General features: G+C 54.4%; 7 protein-coding genes across 7 annotated transcripts; 4 read left to right on the top strand and 3 right to left on the bottom strand.

Moving 5' to 3' along the window:
* Positions 1 to 104: 104 nt before the first annotated feature.
* Positions 105 to 1,712, bottom strand: CMQ_7283 (mapkkk cascade protein kinase regulator ste50; the record flags this gene model as incomplete). The annotated part of the gene is made up of 3 exons (XM_014314288.1): positions 105 to 1,162; positions 1,219 to 1,380; positions 1,439 to 1,712. The coding sequence occupies 3 exons, from the start codon at positions 1,710 to 1,712 to the stop codon at positions 105 to 107; spliced, it is 1,494 nt and encodes a 497-aa protein (XP_014169763.1).
* A 1,817-nt stretch (positions 1,713 to 3,529) lies between these two features.
* CMQ_7428 (putative transcription factor iiic-like protein) lies at positions 3,530 to 5,464 on the bottom strand (the record flags this gene model as incomplete). Its single annotated transcript, XM_014314433.1, has 2 exons — positions 3,530 to 5,337; positions 5,395 to 5,464. The coding sequence occupies 2 exons, from the start codon at positions 5,462 to 5,464 to the stop codon at positions 3,530 to 3,532; spliced, it is 1,878 nt and encodes a 625-aa protein (XP_014169908.1).
* Positions 5,465 to 6,244: 780 nt separating this feature from the next.
* CMQ_7519 (serine palmitoyltransferase) lies at positions 6,245 to 8,218 on the bottom strand (the record flags this gene model as incomplete). The annotated part of the gene is made up of 1 exon (XM_014314524.1): positions 6,245 to 8,218. One exon carries the CDS (start codon positions 8,216 to 8,218, stop codon positions 6,245 to 6,247), a length of 1,974 nt encoding a protein of 657 aa, XP_014169999.1.
* A 1,358-nt stretch (positions 8,219 to 9,576) lies between these two features.
* Positions 9,577 to 10,131, top strand: CMQ_7608 (uncharacterized protein; the record flags this gene model as incomplete). Its single annotated transcript, XM_014314613.1, has 1 exon — positions 9,577 to 10,131. The coding sequence occupies one exon, from the start codon at positions 9,577 to 9,579 to the stop codon at positions 10,129 to 10,131; it is 555 nt and encodes a 184-aa protein (XP_014170088.1).
* A 323-nt stretch (positions 10,132 to 10,454) lies between these two features.
* CMQ_7727 (acetoacetyl-synthase) lies at positions 10,455 to 12,680 on the top strand (the record flags this gene model as incomplete). The annotated part of the gene is made up of 3 exons (XM_014314732.1): positions 10,455 to 11,284; positions 11,370 to 12,491; positions 12,566 to 12,680. The coding sequence occupies 3 exons, from the start codon at positions 10,455 to 10,457 to the stop codon at positions 12,678 to 12,680; spliced, it is 2,067 nt and encodes a 688-aa protein (XP_014170207.1).
* Positions 12,681 to 15,543: 2,863 nt separating this feature from the next.
* CMQ_7036 (guanine nucleotide-binding protein beta subunit) lies at positions 15,544 to 16,639 on the top strand (the record flags this gene model as incomplete). Its single annotated transcript, XM_014314041.1, has 3 exons — positions 15,544 to 15,673; positions 15,748 to 16,466; positions 16,526 to 16,639. 3 exons carry the CDS (start codon positions 15,544 to 15,546, stop codon positions 16,637 to 16,639), a joined length of 963 nt encoding a protein of 320 aa, XP_014169516.1.
* Positions 16,640 to 19,613: 2,974 nt separating this feature from the next.
* CMQ_7148 (putative phosducin) lies at positions 19,614 to 20,581 on the top strand (the record flags this gene model as incomplete). The annotated part of the gene is made up of 2 exons (XM_014314153.1): positions 19,614 to 20,255; positions 20,327 to 20,581. 2 exons carry the CDS (start codon positions 19,614 to 19,616, stop codon positions 20,579 to 20,581), a joined length of 897 nt encoding a protein of 298 aa, XP_014169628.1.
* Positions 20,582 to 22,610: the final 2,029 nt, after the last annotated feature.

The following is a 22,610-nucleotide window of genomic DNA, read 5'->3' as shown; positions in this document are numbered from 1 at the left end:
AAACCAACTTCTCCCTTCTCCCCTCTCCCTTCAACCGTATGTCCTGCTCGATTGGTTCCTTCCACCGCCCCACCGCCAAAAAAAGTATAAGTATGTCCCGCCGCTCATATGATACCACCCGGCGGATCATAGCCCGTTGAAGCGCCGCGGGCCGCAGCATTTAGGCCGGCACTTCCAGGTATGTCCGTCGGGAGGTCGACCTGCGCGTTTGCTGTCTTTCTCAGCATGAACATCGGCTTCTTGCCCTCCTTATCCAGCTGCTTGAACAGGATGAGTGGCTTTTCGTTCAAGGCCAGACAGCGCTCTTGGTCTCCGTACACGATATATAGTGCATACTGGTCCCACGGCGCGTTGATCTGGTAGCGCCGTAAAGCGGCCGGTAGCACCTTGTAGCACGGGTCATCCATGCTGACACGGAATGACTTGAAGATCTCGACAGATGCGTTGCTTCCGGGGGTGTCGGGCGCAGGTGTTTGGTTCCGCCGAGGAGCAGTGGCAGTATGTCGGTTATCGCGGGACGAGCCTGCGAAATTGTGTTCGCTCTCGGAAAAGGTGGTCCTGCCAGAGGGTGTCGGCTGGTCAGAGCGGTAAGAGCGGGAGGCAAGCGTCGTTCCGTTTGTCGACATGGGTGGTGACGTGGGAGAAGGCATATTGGGAGACAGGGAAGAGGGCGAGAGGGCCGAGGCCGTCTGGCCGCCGCCTCCGTTCGAGGCCGCGAGGTGCTGAGATGACAAGACAGCACGCTCGGCGGCGTTGGCTGGGTCGAGTGTCTGATCGACGATCGTCCGGTCGTGAGCAGTTTGCAAATGCGTGGGAGATGCTGTCTTCGGCGTCGCTGCTGGCACCACCTTCCGCGTCGAGTATTGCCGCTTGATGTTGATCGACTGGATAGTCGACTGCTGTGATGGCCCTGGCGGGGGAGATATGACCGTCTCGAAGCTGTAGGGCTGGTCGTTGTTCACCTGTGGAAGCGGATGTTGAGCATCCTTCGCGAGGCGCAGAGCAGGCAGGACGTCCTCGCGTAGGCGGCGGAAGTCGTCCGTCAGCCGTCGAAGGTCCTGCTCAAATAACGCCATACGCTCGTCTCGCAGGCGGAGCTGCTCGACCAGATTCTTAATGTCTTTGAGCGTGGCCATGGTTGATTGAGCCTCGTTCTCGGCAGCTGTGCGTCCATTAGTATCTGCCAGAGCAGGGCCGTACGAGCGGGAAAGCTCTTACTCAGAGGGACATAGTGATCGCTTTCTATGGATATGTCCTGCGCCTTCTTGACCTCGTAGACGCTCTTGAGGATGGTCAGTCTGTGCCCAACACTGGCGATTCCCATCTGCTTGAGATCGTCATGCTGCAAGGCCACGAGGGCCTCTCCGACGATTTCATTTTCTAAGCGCGTCAGCAAAAGCGGTGGCCAGTCGTAGACTCGACCGCGGCGGTGGCTTACCCAGAAAGCCATCCGTGTACTGCGGCAGGCCGATTGTGGCAATGAAGTCGGCACACTCCTCTGCCGTCCACTCGGTGATGTTGGTCTCGGGCAGGCGGTCGACACTGCTGCGATAGCCGTAGGTGGTAGGTGTGTGTTCAGCCGACAGCGGGTCTGTTTCGGTGGGAGAGATTTCGGACTCCGTCACGTCGATCGGTGAGCTGTCGTGAAGGTCGCGCTCGTACTCGTCATCAGCGTCCGACTCGGCATAGGCGGTGCCCTGTTGGAAGCTCATGGCGACGATTGGGACGAGGGATGGTCCGTCGATCGGCGGGCAAAATGGCCGCCGACAGGACGAGGGCCCTCGGGGGGAAAGGTTTGTGTCGATCGTTGGCAAGGCTGTGCCAGGTCCGGGGGCCACCCTATTCGTTTGTGTGTTCCGACTCGGGCGGTCTCCCTTTGTGTCTGCCGCCAGTGTCTCTTCTGTCCAATCGCTCGACTTTGAGCAACAGTCGAGAGCCAAAGCCGACACCCGTTATGCTGATGGGCAGTGACGGGAGGCGTTCATCGGAGCTCGATGGAAGTCTGCGGGTGCACGTCGGTCGTCTGTGGACAGCACCCTGGGAGGCAGGGGCACGGCCAGAAGACGGTCGAAGACAGAAAGATTTGCGAGGCCAAGCGCCGGCCAGCGCAAGGACGGCGACGAAGAAAAAGGCAGCAAATCGAATACCGGGATCGAATTTTTGAGGGGGTGCGGGAGGGGACAAAAGAAGGGGGAGGGGGGACTGCGTAACCCTTGTGTTGATGACAGTCGGCCGGGGGTTTTGCCGCGAGAGATCGCGAGCAGTTCAGGGGAACAAGAAAAAGATGAGGGTGGGGAGAAGGAGGAGAAGGAGAAGGAGAAGGAAAAGAAGCAGGAGAGGGCGGCCGGGACGACAGTACGGACGAGCGTCGAGAATGCGTGCCGAAGGGACAGAGAGTGAATGACGAATGGTGAAGGAGCAGCTGGCTGCACTTGCCTTGGAGCGGCAGAAACTGGAAGCGTCCAAGGAGAGGAAAGAACAGGCCTTCAGGAGCGGCAGAGTCTGGTTGGCAGAAGCGGTAATAGGAACTAGGGGGGTGGTATTATATTTAGAGTAGTTGCTCGTAGCGGTTAGCGCCATGAGGGATCGGGCGGCAGGGAGGCAGGTGCGAGGGGACCAGAGACAGGCAATTAAAAGAGAAAAAAAAGCGATAAGGAGTCTGAAGGGTGAAAAAAGTGGAAGGCGGAAAAAAAGTGGGAGAGCGAGGCTACCTCTGGATTCTGGCAGGACAGGGTAAGGAACGCAGGAACGCAGAAGCAGAACGGCACAGCAAGGTGCACACAGAATTAGACCTGGGAAAATGCGAATGGAGAGAGTCTGAGACCCCGAGAGGGCGAGGGGGCGAGAGAAGACGGCAAGACACGACAAGACGAAGACGACTTGGAGAACAGAAGAAAGACGAGAGAACCGGCGTCTGTTGAGCTCCACCAGCCAGTCACAGACGGAGAGCAAGCCACCTGCTGTCTGCGCATTATTACAACGCCTCCGTGTGGGCAGATCAGCCCGGCGGCTGGAGCACGTCGAGCCTGCAGATGGCTCTCCTGGCTCCATTGCAGCCTCGCCGTCTGCCGGCCCCTTTTTAGGCTTTGGGGGCTGGCTTTAGGCTTTCTGTCTGCAGGCCACACTGTCCGCACAGCTCGGTCCTTCTGTTGGTGTCGTTACAGCTGCAGTGGTGGGGCTCGACCAACGGCCCAGGACGTTCGATGCCTGTATTATCCTCGCTGCCCGCCTCCCTGTACTGCTTCTGAAGTTTGAGGTTGGGGAGCCTGTCTATGCTTTGAAACGCTGCTGCCCCAGCTGCCTCCGAATAGTTTCAGTCTTCTTTTTCGACACCTCGAGCAGCAGGCTTTTGCATTTCCATAAAAACGAAACACCCCTATCCCCCAGCGGGCCTGGACGCTCACGAATACCCGTCTCGTGCGTTTTATCTTCACCGCTGCTAGAAGAGCGTAGATCGATACTTCCAAGACTTGAGACCTCGTCTCGTTTATTGACATCCTAGCCAACATGTCCAACACTACAAGCCCTATCATGCACGAACATTACTGCGCCCAAACCGCACCGTCTTGGTCGATTTCGCCCGTGCGCCATCCAACAACTTGACAAAGTCGCCGTATAGCTCGTTGATCGTCCCGGCCGCCAGCCACCCGTCGACAATGCTGTGCACCAGCACGCGGCGCCTCCGCGGCTTCATCTCGTCGCGCTCCTGAAGCCGCTGCGGCTCCAGCTGCCCGTCCTCCTTCAGTTTCTCGTCCACCCAGTCCTTCAGTGCCCGCTTCCAGTGCAGCAGATCGTGCGCTGTCTCCGCGTTGCTGTGGCAAACGCCTCCAACAAGCCAACGCTGCGACACCGGCGCAATCGGGTTCCCGTGCATGTCCACAGGCTCTTCATCCTCCTCGCCGTTGCCCTCGCCCTCTCCATCTTCATCCCCGCCGTCGTCCACATCGTCCAGCGTGTTCAGGTCGTAGACCGGCCCGCTGAAAAGGACCATGTACGAAGCCGGGTGGTTGCTGCGGCCACAGGCGTGGCAGACGTCCGTATCGGAAGTGAGGCTGCCTTCAGTACCGCCAGAATACTTTCCCGGCCTCAAATTGTAGCTGTCCATGTAAGGCCTCGCCTGCAACGCACCGCGGAACGCCGGCGTCCAGCTCGACGAAATGAACCGCGACTGCGCCCGCCCGCCCAGCTCGCGGTCTAGCCGGTCCCAGGCTAGCCGGTATATCTCGTCGTCGTTTTGTGCGCCACCCCGGTCGATGCGTCGATGCACGAGCCATTCGATCGCGTCTTTGAAGTGGTTCTTCAGCGGCTGCCGCGACTGCGACGTGAACTGTAAAGGCATCTCACGACGCAACATCTCCTCGTCCGGCTCGCCGATGAGCCCAACATGGCTGTCATCGATAAAGTCTTCATCGTCCTCCTCGCTTTCGTCTTCCTGCTGCTGTAGTGGACTCAGTATGTTCTCGGAATCGCTGTCGTAAGCGCGACCTAGTTCCCCCACTGCAGGCTCTTTTCTCCTTTTGCCCCTTTCCTTCTGCTTGTCCTTCTGCTTGTCTTTCCCCTTGCCCTTTTGCTTCGGCTTCGCTGCCCTACTGGGCGTCGCGACATCGGCTTGTTCCCCCTCCTCCTCGTCTTCAAACTCAGACAAAGCATCGTGCTCCGGATCGGTGTCGTAAAGAGCCACCTGGGCTTCTTCATCCGAAGACTCGGTTGCCAAATCGCTCTCTGTCACCTTTTCTCCCCTTTTCCGTCGCCGTAGAAGCTCCATATGTCGCTGGCGCACAGAGCGTGCACTTTTTCGTGCAGACCGTGATCCTGCCGCACGGTTGACAGGGCTCGACTGCTTGGCTCGAGGGGGAGTTACCACGGCCTGGCCAGCGTCGTCGCTACCAGCATCGTTTCGATCGCTGTCATGGGGACTGCTTTGTTTCAAACTCCGACGCCTTCTTTTCGCAGGACGAATGTCTTCATCACTGTCGCTATCATCGCTAAGAACGATGATGCCGTTCGCAGGGCGGCTCGGCAAAGTCGACGATGAAGGCTTGTCTCCCTCTGCCTCTATCGTACCACCCGAGCTCTCGTTATCGGAGCTGAGGACTGTCCTCTTCCTGGCTGTGCTAGGACCCGGTGACGATCTTGCAACGATTTTTGAGGTTGACAAGCAGTATGGAGACGGTGCGTCTTCTGCCGGGTGGTTGTCCGACCAATGAATAGTATTACTGGTCCGGCGTCTGCGGCTACGGATAGGCAGGTCATCATCATCATCGCTGCTATCGTTGCTGACGTTGATTGCCGCACTCGAGGCATCTGACCCCAGCTGGGTGCCAGGCAGTGGTTTCCCTGGGCAGTCAGTTATGCCTCAGAAAACAATATATTGATGGGTGTATGCCTCTGTACCAAGCATGGCTATAATTGTCTGTTGCTTTGGGCTCTTCTTGGTGTGCATCATAAAGCGGGAGCCGGCCATTATGTCAAGGACTGCGTCGAAGACAGCTGATGAGATACACTTGTGTATGGCTGCCTGCTCAAGCGGATCGTATTATTCCAATATGTAGTCTGAAAATGAGAATGAGTCCTGCATGCCAATAGTCGTAGCTAACCTGCGGAACTTTGTTGGACTTTGCGTTGTCAGGTCTCTCCGGTTTTGGCTGCTACCACTCCCGCGTAGTTTGACGTGCCGTCTGCTCGTAGGGCAGGCACCAAAGCACGTGCCGCCGCGACAGCGTTTTCGTAAAGTCTACACGTAAAGACACGATTACTAAGTTTCGTAACACACTTCACTTTATTTCCATGTCCAATGGCTATTCTGTGCAGGAATCAACACGACAATACTCATCAGAAAAATCTCGAACATGGTTAAAATTTGTACTAGTCGTAAGCCCTGGACGCCCGTATATTAAGAACGGCTCCTTGAAATGTATACTCTGTATTATATGATTATCGCTCGCCTTCCAAATTCTCTGCCAGAATAGCCTCGATGGAAGAAAAATCCAACTGTTGATGTGGCAGTGCGAGATGGAAGCGAGAAAAGGTAAGAAACGAAAAGCACATGAAGACAGACACACGTATAGACAACCCCCCCCTTCCCGAACGCCCGATTAGCGCGTAGCACATTAATTCCCACAGCACATACCATTCACTATCAACTCCTTGTTATAAACCTGACTAGCTTCTGAAGTTGCTGCTCTATTCGCAACTCCCGCTGCTGTATGCGTTGCCTGTCGCGATGCTTCTGCGAACAAGGGGCCTACCGCAGTCGCTTCTGGACATCGTCTTCGCCAGCAGCGATGACGTCTTCGATCTTCCACCTTGGCGGGTGAGCAATGCCTTGGCGGCCATGCTCCCTCAGGTATTCGCGCTCCATGTCAGGCGTCACACCAGCCGGCAGCGGATCTAGCCCGCCGGCGATACCGGTAGAGAACTTGAGCTGCATGATGTCGCCAATCTCGTCGCAAGCCATAAGCAGCCGGTCCATATCTTCCTTGTTGTGCGAGGATGACACACAGAACCGTACACGTGAGCTGATAAGCGGTGTCGCAGGGTATCCAACGATAACAACAGAAATTTTCCGCTTGAGCATTTCGTGACTGAAGGCAGACATCTTTCCGGGGCTGTACAGAACAACCGGAATGATAGGGGAGTCGTCATGACCATAAACAATGAAGCCGAGACGCTTGAGCCCCAAGCGAAGGTAGCGAGAGTTGAAGGCAATCCGCTGGAGACGCTCCTCGCCCTGACCAGGAGCCAGCTCCCCAGAGATGATCTTGAGAGACGACATGATCTGCATCAACACAGCCGGAGTCGGCGCCTCACCAAACGTGGTCGCAGCATTCGATGCCTTGAGCTTGTCGATGATGTGCTTCTCGCCGCTGACATAACCGCCGTTCGCGCCGAACGACTTGGTAAATGTGCCCATGAGAATGTCGACATCGGCAGGGTCGACGCCAAAGTAATCGCAGACACCACGTCCTCTGCGGCCAACAGCTCCAATGCTGTGGGCCTCGTCGACAAACAGGAAAAACTTGTACTTGCGCTTCAGTTCGACAATGCTAGGAAGATCACAGAGAGTTCCCTCCATAGAATACAGGCCTTCGACGGCAACGAGGATCTTCTTCCACGGACGGTGAGTGCGAGGCTGGCCTTGCGAGATTGCGTCGCGGAGGTGCTTCTCAAGATCGACCATGTTGTTGTGCTTGAAGGAACGGATGACAGCACCAGAAATGCGAGCACCAATACGAATGGACGCATGGTTCAGCTCGTCAGACAGAATGAGGCATCCCTTGGAGACAAGCGCCGGGAAAGAGCTTGAGTTGGTGACGAATCCCATTGAGAAAACCATAGCAGCTGGCTTGCCAACAAAGCCGGCAATTTCGCGTTCGACATCCAGAGCCAGATCGTATGTTCCAATGTCCGAACGAGGGCTGGATGCAGAAATGCCGTACTTCCGGACGCACTCCTCAACTGCGTCCGCACAGGGCCCATCAGACTGCGCAAATCCAAGATAGTTGTAAGAGCTCATGTTTAGTGTCTCGGTGTAGGTGCCAGTGAAGTGGTAAGACCGGTTAAAGTCGTTCGACTTGCGGTCGAGCAAAGTGATGTAGCGGCCAGGCACGCCAGTGGTCGGACGAGCAAAGCAGTCGTCAAGACGTGTCTTGAGACGACGGACGTAGAAGTTGTCGAAGTCATCATTCAGCGGAGCGTAGCCAGGCTTGATCTTGACCGTGGCATTGACGTTCTTTGACCTGAAATGCCGTCCCAGAAAATCACGGGTGTGACCAAAAGCAATAAGCATGAGGTAGCTGATGTAGGTAACTAGCAGATAATAATACGGCGGCTCGTCCTCGACAGGTGGGTCCAGAGACCCTCCAAGGTGCTCGCTGATATAGCGATGCTTTTGGCTGATCAAGGGACCGAATTGAGCCTCTGCACGCCGGCGCTGCTCGTTCTCTGCGTCGGAGGGTGGCTCGAAGAGCGTGGTGGGTGGTTCGTCGGAAAGAGCCTCGCCGGCAGTAGCAGTGGAGAGGGAGATGGATGGAAGGGAGAGTGTAGAGGCCGTGATCTGTGGGGACGGGCCGCCCACTGCGGGTGAAGGTTGCATCGCAAGAAGAGACTTTTGAGCCGAGGGCTCACGAGCGGACTTGGAAGAAAAAAGCTGGGCGATGCGGTTGCCGCTTTTGGACTGTGAGGATTTGCGCTCTGAGGTCTTTTCCAACGACGGCATGCTGGAATAACTGGAAAAGGGATTTGCGAGCTTGCGCGGCATATCTGACGAACACACGCAGCCGAAGAAGCTGCAGGATTCGCGTCAGAACTCCAATGCTCTTCTTCAATAGCCTTCAGCTCGTTCTAGGCAGAATTGACCGTGCCTCGGGGTGGATTCAGGAGGTTGGACTCGTAGGAGAGGGAGGAAGATAAGACAAGGGGCAGATCGGAACACATAAAGGAGAGACGGGAAATAGGAATGGAGAATCAATCGCACAGCGTGCGGAGGGACAAGGCAATCCACCGCGAGAGATAGTTTGGCGATGTGTTTAAATGAGAGTTAAGGTGTAAGGTACAGAGACGCAGCTCCAATGGTAAATAAAGGGGAGGACGTGGTCGTTTCTTCCCTCCTTTTGCTGTTGGTCAAAGCGTCAGGCAATGCCGACCCTCAACGTGTACTATGTAATTGTAGTGGGGTGGCGCAGGAAAGAACGAGGGGGCGGGCAACAGCGAGGGCAATTGGACAGAGTGCAGATGAAGGTAGTAGGGACGACAATGTCTCGACCTCATTCCTTTTCTGCCGAGGACTTCCTCTGGGAGTTGCGACTTTTCGCGTGGGAACGATGAGGACGAGGCAAGACGAGAGTGTTAGACACGTACCGACTGTCTGAGCGGGCGAATCAGGTCCGCGTCCTTAGCATCAGGGGTATATGGGTGTTGGCGAAACGATACTTTCTGAGGATGATTAGGCCAGGGGTTCGCGAGAGAAGCACGGATGAAACAGAGCTTTGTCGTTCTCGGTCATCCACACACTCAGAGCAGGCAGCTCAGACAGCACCAGGAAAAGAAAGAGCAGAGGATGGAGATAAAAGGGAAAAAAAGAGCCAGAAGAAGGCGAGCCAGCGCTTGGAAGGGATAAAAATGGGAGAGAGAACGCGCAGAGGGCCAATGACACGCGTAGGAAAACCGGAGACACAAAGCATACGATAGAGTAATAACGGGCGCATAAGATGACAAAGCCAAGTAAGATAGCAACGCTAATTCAAGGGGGGGGCTGCTGGTTGTCTTTTTGGCAGCCCTTGTCGATCCGAATCCCGCCAATTTCGCTCCCTGTGATCTCTGGCACTACGACATACGGCGGTCCCACCACGACAATGGCCTGGCCCACAGTTTGTTCGCGGCGAAGAGGGAACGCTAAAGCTTCTGGTTCGCGCGCGAAAACCCGGGATTTCCGGAAATTGGGCCAGGAGAGGGGTGCATGTCAGAAGAGCAGTCCAACTAGATCCCGCCTTCACCCGATCGCAGTCGTACGGACTAGCGACTGTGCCGTCTTTATCTCTCTGACTTGGTCACTCTGCATGTTGCGCATCGACACATATGTACAGCATCGAAGGAGCTGAGGACAAGTCACTGCTGATGGCCCTATGGGTGGCACCACACCGCTTCGCCGGGTGGTTCGGATGGAACGGCGGCTGCCGGGCGCGACAACTGTGCCAGATGACACCGAATCATGCTCTTTCTGGCTTGGTCTTGCCTCTTTTTGCCTCCAGGTCGACGCCCGGTAGCGCTGTTGGGCGCACGGCTTACTCTAGCTCCAGCACGACCGGCCGGTTCTGGCAATGCATCGAGATCGTAATCGGAAACTCGAATGGCATCTACATATTCGAACGGTCCGATGCAGTGGCCGGGGCTGACTGTGCGAAAGTTCGTATCTTGCATGAACAGAAGCGAGAGGCGACATTTGCGACACCGCGAGTGGGGGCACAGCCCGACTTCGTCCCGGTCAGCCGTGGCAGATCGCAAGGCCAAGAGGCCAAGAGGCGGGTTGAGACTGTGTCTTGTGAAGTGTATCTTACTCCGTACTTGTATAATTGCTCCGTACTCCGTGCTGCACTGCTCTTTCCCTGGCCGGCCCAACTCCGAGTCACATGACATTAAATCAGCATGAAGACGCCGTCTTTGTCACCATAGCGGGTTTACGAGCAATAATCCATAGTATGTGCGGAGAAGCAGAGCTGCAGTCGTTTGCGCCCATTGGCGACAATGGGATGCCGCTCGCTCTGATTCCTGCACAGATTCGTCTTCTTCTTACTCGTATTCGTTTTAATCCTGGACAAAACAAAGAAATCGCTCACAGCTCGAGGCGCCTGCCCAATAGAACGTACAGCCAATTTTCGTCGTCCTGCTCTTTGGCTGCCAGCGGTCTGCCTTACTTTTTTTTTTTTTTTCTGGCTAGCCGAACATCGTCTCGCATCATGACGACCAGCGAGCTATGGCGCCACCCCAGCCCACGGGATACGCCCATGCACCATTTCCTCGAGGCTGTCAATGCCAAGCACGGCCTGGGTCTCACCGACTATGACGGCCTGTATCGCTGGTCGGTCGAGAACGTCGCCACTTTCTGGGAGGACGTGTGGCACTTTGTCGGCGTGGCGGCGTCCAAAACGTATGACCGCATCCTGCCCACCACGGCCATGTTTCCGCGCCCAGACTTCTTCTCTGGCGCGCGCCTGAACTTTGCCGAAAACCTGCTGTTCCCGGCTGGCGTAGAGGTCGACTCGACGGCGCCGGCACTGATCACCGTCACCGAGGCCTGGGACAGCAGCGATGGTGGCAGCAGCACGGCCACCGCGCCCATGGTGACGACGTCGTGGGCCCAGCTGCGCGATGCCGTCCGGCTGTGTGCCTCCGGGCTGCGTAGTCTGGCCATTGACCTGCAGCCGGGCGACGTTGTGGCCGGCTTCGTGGGCAACCATGCCGAGGCGATCGTGGCCATGCTGGCTGCGGCATCGATCGGCGCCGTGTGGACGTCCATGAGTCCGGACAATGGTGTCAGTGCCGTGCTCGACCGGCTGCTGCGCGTGAAGCCCAAGGTGCTCTTCGCTGACAGCGCTACCATCTACAACGGCAAGGTCTGGCCGAGCATGGACAAGACCCGGCAGATTGCCGAGGCGCTCAGTGGCAGCCTCAAGGCCGTCGTCATCATCTCGGCACATGACCCGGCTGCAAGGGAGAACGGCGTCGACCTCGATGCCCTCAAGCCCAAGACTGCCTTAGTGGAGCATTATGCCGCATTTTTGTCCAGGTAGGTTCTTCTCTCTGTCTGTCGGCGTGGCTTGATATGCTTGGAGTGGACGCGGGCACTGAAAGGAAACGTTTCAACTTCATAGCGCGCCTGATGCGCCTCTGAAATTCGAACAGCTTCCGCCCTCGCATCCACTCTACATCCTCTACTCCAGTGGAACGACCGGCCTGCCGAAGGCGATCGTGCACACTTCACTGGGCACGCTCATCCAACACAAGAAGGAACACGTTTTACACTGCTCCCTCGGCCCAGCGTCGCGCATGCTCTATTACACAACCACGTCGTGGATGATGTGGCACTGGAGCGTGTCCAGCCTGGCCGTCGGCACGTCTTTGGTGCTATACACAGGCTCTCCCTTCAAGCCTCAAGGTCCCCTCTCCCTTCCCCGGCTGCTGGCAAAGCTCCGCGTAACACACTATGGCACTTCGGCAGCCTACCTCACTGCGCTCGAGTCCAGCCACGTGCGGATTCCGTCAGACATCGACCTGTCTGCTCTCGAGGCCATCTACTCGACCGCGTCTCCGCTCCCACCCTCAACGTTTGCCTATGTGTACGCCACATTCCCCAAGCGGGTCCACCTTGCATCCATCACCGGAGGCACTGATATCATCTCGCTGTTTGGTGCTCCATGTCCGCTGCTGCCTGTAGTCGCAGGTGCCGTGCAGTGCGCCGGGCTGGGCATGGCGATTGCCGTGGCCGACTCGGCATCGCCATCCGACCACCCGCAGCTTGTGGCCGCTGGTGAGGAGGGCGACCTCGTGTGCACCGAGCCGTTTCCTTGCCAGCCGCTGACATTTTACGATGGCGACGCCAAGTACCGTGCGGCCTATTTCGAGCGGTTCGAGGGCTGGTGGCACCATGGCGACTTCGTCCGGCTGCAGGGCCAGTCGCTGGTGATGCTGGGCCGGTCTGACGGTGTGCTGAAGCCGTCTGGGGTGCGGTTTGGTAGCGCCGAGATCTACAACATTCTGACTCGATTCTTTGCGGCCGAAGTGGAGGACGCCTTGTGTGTGGGTCGGCGTCGCCCCCAGGACACTGACGAGACTGTGTGCCTATTTGTGGTTATGGCGCCCGGCGCAGCGGCTTTTGACGACACCGTGCGTAGCCGGATCAAGTCTGTTATTCGGAGAGAACTCAGTTCACGCCATGTGCCCGGCATTGTTGAAGAATGTGGAGGCGGCATCCCAAAGACGACCAACGGGAAGAAGTGGGTCCTCTCCTCTCCTATCATCTCATGCCTCTTTTGAGTTTCACGTTACTAATCAAGCCCAACCTCTTCAGGATCGAAGTCGCGGTCAAGCAGATTCTCTCCGGCATGGCTGTCAAGACAAACGCCAGCGTGGCGAACCCCGAGTCGCTCGATTGGTTCCGTTCATGGGCCAAGGCGCACAGCTAGTCAGACACCTCCGGCGTTTTGGTCCTGTCGGGCAATAAAGCAATAATATTGAACATCTTACGGAGTCCTATGGAGTCTGTATCTTACTTTGCGTATTTGTGGGCCTCTCCTCGCCATATGCCGAGTAGCTTGCATTTACGGAGTACTCCGTACACACGCGTGCGCTCTGGGACAGGCATCCTGATCGTGGACAGGCCCAGAAGCCCCTTTTGATGGTGGAATCCGACTGTTTTTCTTGGAAGATCATCGGCGGGTAGGTTGTACCGGGACGATTGATCGGCAGAATAAGAGGAAAGGAAGATAGGTTGCGTCGAATGCACGGCACATCACACGCAATGCCCAGCGATTGTCTCGCGAGCAGCAATTTGGTAAGGCCGATTCGCAGAGCCAGAGAGGGCATTATTGGGACAGAGAGCCCGTTCTGTAGCATAACTGCTGATAAATATCCCATTTCAAATGGGCTTCGAAAGGTGGGGCTCCTCTGGCGACTCTGCAGACACGAACGGGCAGGACTCGGGGACGCTAGGAAGCCGCACTCCGTAATTCGCTGCAAAGGAGCGGGGCACTTGTACTCCGTGTGTGTAGGCTGACATATCTAGGTTACTAAGCATGCATATGCATTGTACTTTCGACGTACTATGTGTGCGCCCATACCATTAGCGTACACTTCGCTGCTAAGATGAAGGCCAGTTAATACGACTACGTCGTATATTGGGGGGTCGCAACGCTGTGACTTTATCGGAAACCGTTATGCGGGTAGCGGCAAGGGAGAAACAGTCGCCGCATAAATAGTAGATGTTTTGACAACAATCTGATGTCGCTGTCTACCAGGATTGGCCACTCCGAACGCACGAAAAGGGGGCGACAGGATGACAGAAAGGAAGAAAAAAAGAAAAAAAAAAAGAAAAAGAAAAAACGGGAATCGACGCACAGACCCACCATTGCCATCGGCTCTCCTGCCGTTTTCCTAGCCCCTGACAGCTGCCTATCCTGGCCGGTTTTCTTGCGAACTACAGCACCGGTGGCAGTGCATCAGTGCATACTCCGTAAGAGACTATCCTACTTGCTGTTTTTGCCCAGGAGAGCAGTAAGACTGCTGAACTTGTCCCTTTATTTTCTCCACCACTTCCGCTTTAGGGCGTCCACCAGCACTGCGACATCCTGTATTATACTGCACGATGCAGCGCTCACCCTTGCTCTTGAGCCTGTCAACGGCCGCAACAGGACCGATTCCCTTGCGTTCGCTAGTGCACGATTAGTCCTAGTGCGCCAGCTTGACCACCGCCTTTGATGTGAGTAAGGCTGGCCGGCTGCCTCTGGGCGGTAGCTTGTTGCTGCTTAGTTCCCTGCGAGGTGAGAGACAATGCACAGCTGCATGCCGTCCGTGCTATACTGATCCTACGTACATAAGATAATATGTATGCATCGTAAAAGTACTCCGTAGACGCCGTGTTTAACTTTCCCGGCCGGCAAGCTGTTTTTGCAGAGAATCTTACATAGTACGTCGTACGGAGTAGGCCCTAATCAGTACAGTCGTATCGTAAGAAACATAGTACATAGTAAGATACACGGGCGATACATAGCACCTAGCCAGCAGGGATTCCAGACAAGGGACAGACGGAGAGTGTGTGCAAGAGTACAAGCATCGTGCATAGTCCAGAATGCTCGTAATTCTCGCACTTGTACCTGCCTCGGCCGCCGTGCATCATCCCAGCATCAGCGCTCCACGCATATGCAAAGTGTCATGTACGCGTAGGGATGCCTCGAGATCGAGCTTTGGCCCTGCATCCGGCCCTTCGGCCGCCTAGCTGGCGGATGCAGAGCACAGTCCCACAGTCCGTCGTTTGCAGATCTCAAAAGCCATCGCCTCCCGTCGCGAGCCCGCGAGAGTGTGGTGCGGTCGTGGTGGCTGCTTCTGCTTCTTCTTCTTCTTATTCTGCTGCTGCTTTTGCTGTGTCCGTATGACTCCGTAGACGTTTCGCGGCCGTTCGCCTGGCTCTTCTGTGCAACGCGGTCACAGTCGTGGCCTAGCAGCTAGCTATACTCCGTAATAGCTGCTAGCCCACAACGTATGGGGACTGCCCACTGGCGACAGTCACTCCGTCCCAACCCCACCGCACCTGCACATACTCGTAGTTGGCCAAATTTCCTGCCCCATCTTTCCTGCCTTTTCTCTCGTCTCCGAAACTCATACCTCCACTTCTTCCTCACCCAATTTTCCCCTTTCTTCCTAGCACCAAAGGCGCACTCTCGAACCACTCTCAACGCTACTCCAATCCTCATCTACCTCTCTCGTCCGTCCAGACCCATTACCGAGCTATACTACCCCCTACCCGCTTCGTCCCTCCCCCCAGCAAATCAGCATTCTTCCCTACTTGTTATCCCCGTCCTGCTTTCTCTCACCTCCCTCTCTTTCTCCTCTCCCTTTCCGTTAGCGTTTGGCCACTCTCGTCCTCTTTCTGCTGCTTCTTCCGGCCTTTCGTCTAACTCAGCCTCCCTTCTCGTCGCTGTCGGTCCCCTTCGGATTTGCTGTCGCTCTTCCATTTCGGTCTCTGCGGAAACCAGCGCCGCTTGCTATCGCCTTCTCTCCTTAATCTTACGGCCTCCTGTCGCCGTCGCCAACGGTTCACCGAAACGGAAACTAGCGAATCAAACCTCACATTCGCTCATTTGTTCATCTCATCGCCCGAAATTCGCTAAAAATCGACCTCCCTTTAGCATCTCCCCCCAACCTCGTTGTCGCCAATTGGTTATCTTCGACTTCAACCTCGGCCTTCTACGATCGACTCGGCAAACGAACCCGATTCGTTTGCTTCTTGTCCACTCCTTTCCGTTCATCGACCACACATCTTCATAGCCGATAATGGATTCCCAACGGCAAGGCGATGTGTCACCTGAGGCCATGCAGGCGAGGATCCAGCAGGCACGTCGTGAAGCTGAATCGCTCAAGGATCGCATTAAGCGGAAGAAGGATGAGCTTGCCGACACAACGCGTCAGTTTTTGTCTTCCGTCGCTTATGGGCTTATCTAATCCTACCGTATACGCAATACTGATAATTCTCCGCAGTCCGAGCTGTCGCTCAGCAATCTCACGAGTCGGTCTCCCGCAGCCAGATGATGAAGGCGAAGCGCACCCTGAAGGGCCATCTGGCCAAGATTTACGCCATGCACTGGTCTACGGACCGGAGGCACCTCGTGTCCGCATCTCAGGACGGCAAGCTCATCATCTGGGATGCCTACACGACGAACAAGGTCCACGCTATTCCTCTGCGGTCCTCGTGGGTCATGACCTGCGCCTACGCCCCGAGCGGCAACTATGTCGCGTGCGGTGGTCTCGACAATATCTGTTCCATCTACAATTTGAACCAGAACCGTGATGGACCGACGCGTGTCGCTCGCGAGCTGTCCGGCCACGCCGGGTACCTTTCCTGCTGTCGCTTTATCAACGATCGAAGCATTCTGACGTCTTCTGGTGACATGACATGCATGAAGTGGGACATCGAGACCGGTACGCGCGTCGTCGAGTTTGCCGACCATCTGGGCGATGTCATGAGCATCAGCCTGAACCCTACCAACCAGAACACATTCATCTCGGGCGCTTGCGATGCCTTTGCCAAGCTCTGGGACATCCGCGCCGGCAAGGCCGTCCAGACTTTTGCTGGTCATGAGTCTGACATCAACGCCATCCAGTTCTTCCCGGATGGCCACTCTTTCGTCACTGGGTCTGATGACGCTACATGCAGACTCTTCGACATCCGGGCTGATCGCGAGTTGAACGTCTATGGGGTGAGTTGGATCTGTGGCGTGATTGTGGCGTTAAGGACTGGAGCTAACAACCTATGTAGTCCGAGTCCATTCTGTGCGGCATCACATCCGTGGCTACATCTGTGTCTGGCCGGTTGCTTTTTGCTGGTTATGATGACTTCGAATGCAAGGTGAGAGCAGCCGTGGGGTCCTGATGTGATGGCAGTCTTGTTTCGAGAAACTAACAGTGACAAGGTTTGGGACGTGACAAGGGGCGAGAAAGTTGGCTCTCTCGTTGGTCACGAGAACCGTGTCAGCTGCCTCGGTGTAAGCAATGATGGTATCAGCTTATGTACTGGCTCATGGGATTCTTCGGTCAGTATCTTCTCTTATTGTCAGTTTCTCTTCAAGTTGCTTGCTAATGCCCGAAAAGCTCAAGGTTTGGGCGTATTGATTTGCTTTTTGCAATGATAACGAGACGATGCCACGTCGTATCCTCTGGGTTCGCTTCAGAACCAGCCGCAATCACGAAACGAACGGATCAAGAGCAGCCCAAAAACGAACACCTGACCAATGTCCTATAACAGAGGGGGAGACGACCGGCACTATCTGTCAGTGCTCGGCGACCAGCAATGAGCCGTTGGCCGCTAATAAAGCAGCAATTTGTTGTGTGGATGCGAGATGAGCCGGGATGGCAAGTACCGAACTATAGCTAGGTGTGGATGTCTGAGTTTGAGCTTGTTCTACGACATTTCCCGAAAAGCTTTATTTTTTCCGTTTTATAATCCCCGTTTTTTGAGACATTTCTTCGCCGCTTCCTATATTCGACGGCCTTGTTTGCGGAGGCGGTTTGTATTATGTCAGATCAGTCCTGTCCGGCCTTACCATACTTTTCCTTTCGTTCTGCAATATCTCATCTTTCCCCCCTGGACACCTACCAAATGTCTTACCGGCTAGTTTTCCTCGCCTATATAACGATATCCTTTTCCTATTTTCATCTGTATCTCTCCCTTCAACGAAGGCGCTGTCATTGGTTCTGTTCGCGATTGTTAAGTTTGACTTCGGGACTTCACTTCTTCAGTGCTTTGGTGAGGTCGGTTTTTTTTTGGCTGTTATTCTGAACTGGTTCATTGCATCTGTCTTGCCACCCGTTGGTCAAAGATACCAACCCAGTTGTGTGCTCTATCAACGATCAACCACTTTTGCTGCAACTGGGCAAGGCTGGTATCTGCCATTGCTATTTGGGTATAGAAACACAGCAGTGGCCTGTGAAGAAGTTGGGGATATTCTTTGTATGATTTTTTGTTCGCCCCCGTTCTTTTTTTTTATTTCAGCTTTGTCGTTTAATTGTTGGTTCTTGAATTTCTGGCTTTCATGACTGATAGCACGGTGAGGTCGTCGGGGTGAACGGAAGGAGAAAATGTTTAAAAACTAGCAAGCACCAAAAAAAAACCCAGAATAATGTTTGAATCTGACAATAGACCGTGTGCAGATGACCAGATAGTAGCCTGCTTTGTCGCTATGGTCAGCCCTTACCTCGTAGGGAACGCAGCTTAATATATAATACAAATTGAGTACTGGTTGATGGCATGCGGTGTGGCGGACACGGAAACTATCCGAGCAATTCAAACGTGATGCTGTTTATGTGTCTTGCCTAGGAAAGAGCAGCCCGGGTGTACGCAGGAGAGACAGCCATACTTGTACTTCGAACAAGACAAAGCAAGCTGGCATTCCGCCTCCCTTGAACAACAAAATCCCTTTCTCCAATAGACCTTTCTCCTTGTCTCGTTTTGACACATACGGCCAGTCACAGCTTGTGGAGGGGACCTAGAACACGGAGAACCGTTAGCGTCCATGTGTCGTCGTCCCGGAGTTCTTTGTATATCAGACCATGCCAATCCACTTTTGGTCTGTTCCCGTACAAGTGCATACATAGTATGAGTACTCCGTAGCTTTTCCCCTTTGCAGTCACGTCCCTAGATTCGGTACTTTTCCTCATCCCTTGTTGGACATCAGCTCTGTTTCTGCGGTCTCGTAATATGCCCTTGGCGGCTAAGCTTGAAGTATGTTTACCACGTTTTGCCTGTCAAGTGAAACCGATAGTACCTCGCACTAATGCACTGTCATGCTGTCCTCAGATGTTATGTACTCAATCACTGCAGGCACAGTTGTGCCTTCCTGGAAATCCGTATAGGCTTCCCGCCTTCTTGCTATATTGTGTGTAGGTGACCATCCCCTGTCGCCATGCGCCCTCCAACAGCGGGGCACCACCATAGCGATATCATACCAGCATTGTCCGGATGCGGCCTCGCACGGATTGCAATTTCGGCCAGTAGTAGCCCTTTACTTTGTACCATCGTCGTCACATGCCTCAATTTCTTCCAATCCAGCAGAGCATCCCATCTTCACCACTGACAAAAGCTGCCTTGCTTCAAGCTTCGCCTTCGAAAGCATACTTGTTCTTAATACGTCTTCGCCCACCCTGGTCAATCTGAAACGACCTCACGCAATCGAAGGAGCCTGGACGACCCGCCAAGAGGGAACGCGTCGGAAGCAAGAAAAATCAGGCGACAGCGAGAGGGTCTCCGATCCCGAGGGATTAAAGACGGAGCCAAAAATATGTTTTCGGTCTTGTGCTATGTACAATTTGTCCCATGGTCCCATTCGGCACACAAATGGACTTTTTGAATAGCCCGGACGTCGACTCGTACGGGCGTCTTTTCTCACCCTTGTATTTGGCCTTTTGACTTCCATTCTTTCGTCCTAGTACTCCATACTTTCACAGCCCCATCCTGTCCCTACCCCTTTACCGAAGCGTGGCTGTCCTTGCATCGCTGTGGAGATTGCTCCTCGTCCTTGCTTCGGGTTTTTCAGAGCATTTATCGTTTCCTATTCTAGCTTTTAGGACGCCTTCGACCTGGCCGCAGTCTACGGAGTAAAGACCTCGTCCACGCCCGTTCTCTTGGCCATGCCCCACTTTACGTACTCTACGCCCTGTCTGCATTCCCCCTCACAAGCTTGAGACAAGATAGTCGAGTGCCAACCGAACGCCTTTTCTTACATACGCACACCACAACCGCCCAGTCGCACGTACTCCTGACCAATCTTCGTGCTCCGTGTCGTCCCTACATATACACATAAACAGAAGCATCGCATACCTCCGGTCGGCTCGGTTGCTCTTCCTCCATTATGTCATCGACCGAAGCTCAGGAGGAGTTCCAGCGTTTCGTGGATAAAAATAACGAAGGACCAGCCGAAGACCGCAACCTTCATCCGGAAGACCGTTTTGATCGACAACGCGAGGCATCCGCTACTGCTACCGACCCCGACTACCTCAACGAAGAAGAACAATATCGTTCCCGCCAAATTGACGACGCAATGCGCATTCCTGGCAACAACGGTTTCAACGTGCAACTGCCGCCTGCATCCTTCGATTCTGGTCGCGCCACAGGTGTCAAGGGTGTCATAGCCGATGCTCGAAGCTACGAGACAGCCCGGCAGTCGTCTAGGGTGAACCGGACACGAAATGTCCGGCGTAGCATCTTTGGCGGTGAGCTAGGCTTCACCAGCAACGGCAATGAAAAGAGTGACTCTGAGGAGGACCCACTGCAAGAAGAAGAGGAGGAAACGTTTCTGGCCCAGTGGCGTGAGTCTCGCCGCCGCGAGCTGGAGGACGAGTCCCGATCAGGAAGTGCTGTCCGCACACGCCGCACGTCACCGAGTGTGCGCATCTACGGTCGGCTCGACGCGGTCGATGCTCTGGGGTACCTAGATGCCATCGAAAAAGTCGGCCACGAGACTGTTGTTGTCGTCTTTGTTTATGATAACGAGGTAGGCTATTTCTGTTACTGTCCCTTCTACCGCATGTCTTCATTGAGGCACGACTTTACTGACCGTCCCAGTGTCAAGTATCGTCCGCAGTCGAGTCGGCGCTGAGACCAATTGTCAGTGCGAACCCTACCGTGCGCTTTGTCAAAGTTCAATACGACGACATCGAGTTTGACAACGCCGCCGTTCCATCCATACTTGCCTACCGCAACCAGGGTGACCTTATTGCCAACCTGACGGGTCTGATTGAGCTGCTTCCTGGCGAGGATGACGATGCCTTTTCCAGTGATGCCCTGCGGAAGCTGCTGCAGTCACAGGGAGTGCTGTGAGGGCAGTTGCAGGTTGCCCTCGGCCTTCAGCTTTCCATCTTTGTATATTGGCGATTATATGATGCTTTCTTACGGTTTGGGTCTTGGGGAAAGGAAGGAGGTTATGTTATGAAACTCTGGGACATCAGTGGTTTGCGATTGCTTTCATGAGTGCAGATTTGTCGACTCGACTCGTACCATACCGAGTCAGTCCCTATGAGCTCTCCGGGACGGTATGCGGAATACTGATATACAACAGCTGATCGGTTGCGTAAAAGGACGGAATAAATATCCCGAAACCAAAGGTTACATTTAGGTATTCGGAGTCTACGAGTATACCCTACGATGTTCTTGTAATATGTATTTCCCAGCTTTCACTGCCTGGTCTGTATTTGCAGCTAGTTTCAGTAATCCCTTCACCAAGTTCTCGTGCTCTGGCCATATTTGTCAATCCGCACTTGGCTCAAGTGTTGAAGCCTAAAATGTCAATTTGTCCGCCCGACTGTACATGTTATCACCATGGTTGATGCGGCATTCCCGAGAACCGCAGCATAATTGTAAGCACTTGAAAGGCTCTTATCTTGTGCTGGTCCGTCCATTTCCTGGAGGTATGCTTAAGATAGTACTTTTTTCATACTACAGCATTGCGACCACGGCAGTTTCGTGGACAGAAGCACAGAAACGTCGCAGAGCAGATGTCGAGCGTGCATATTTGATACCGTAGATGGATGTCAGAACACGCTGCCACCAAGCCGCGAGTGAGAAATCACCGATATGGTCAACCTCACGGCTAAGACAGAAAACTTGGTATCGAGAGATGGGACGACATACCACGTAGAGCCGCCGAATAGACTTCGTAGTGTCTGACGTCATTTTACATCATCTTTGTGGCGACGAGGAGCTTGAGTCTGGTCGACATGCTCGCGCACACACTAGCAATACGAGAAATGATGCAGCCGATGCAAACAGCCAACTTGGGAACTATTTGCGACGTCGAAACAAAAAGCCAAGGGAGGCACAATTCATGATCGCCAAGACGCGTTCCTGGATGGCGGTCGCCCTTGACGGAACTCCTGCCATTGGGCTGCTGTTCCACAGAACAATGGAGGAGCAAATGCAAAGCATCACACAAGACAAGCTTTTGCCAAGAGGCAAACGGCATTAGTGGTTCTCCCTTCTTTCGACGTGTACCACTGCCACGGCTGCATGGCCAAGACGGACGAGTCAAGAATCTTGGCGTGACCTACTGCGGGGGACAAAGAAGCAGCACGAAAGCGAGATGGGAGAACGGCAGACGTCTCCGCGGACGGGAGCCGTGGACTGATGCCTCCGCTCTACCCGGTAGTGGCCAGTATTTTATCGCAGTCCCAATTTTCTTCATACTATGTACTATGACATCTGACTCGTATGATACGAATCTTACGGAGTAAGTACATATTTGCGAGTCCTTTAAGGGCCTCGAACCGGTTAGCTAGCTCTGTGTTTGTTGCTAGCAGGAGCATAGTTTCCTTTGCTGCTGAAGATTGCCATCAAAAGCTACATACATAGGATACATGTATCTTACCAGCTTTGCCTTAAAGCCAAGCACCTAGATAAGACATCTCCCAATTGGACCTGCAACACCCCTCTTTCGATACGATATAATCGAGTACGTGGACAACAGAAGCTTTTCTTCTGCTCTACTTCGTATATCTCTAATTCTTAGCTTATAGTAAGCACTCCGTACTAACGTCCCGCCCTTGCCTGCAGAACGGACTCGCCTATCGTACACGGTGTCTCTCCTTCCAGTGGCTCCTTCCCCATTTTCCGCCTCCACAAGCATCTTCTCTTTCCAGATACGAACAATACGCCCTATAATCGGCGAGAGACTTTGTTCGAAGAGGTCATCGCCAATCCCCCTCTTCCCCCCCATTATGCCCCTAGCCAGAGACAAAACACACTCGAGACATTTGCGCCGCAGAAACACGCGGAAACACACAAATCCGCCGTCAGAGCAGCGTCGCGATTTGCCTGCGCCGATCCCATCCTGTTGGCTCCCCTTTTTCTACAC

The sequence above is a fragment of the Grosmannia clavigera genome (assembly GCF_000143105.1).
Source record: "Grosmannia clavigera kw1407 unplaced genomic scaffold GCSC_173, whole genome shotgun sequence".
In the NCBI taxonomy this organism is placed as follows: domain Eukaryota; kingdom Fungi; phylum Ascomycota; class Sordariomycetes; order Ophiostomatales; family Ophiostomataceae; genus Leptographium; species Leptographium clavigerum.
The sequence above is the reverse complement of the archived record's forward strand: the minus strand, read 5'-3'. Positions and strand labels throughout refer to the sequence as shown.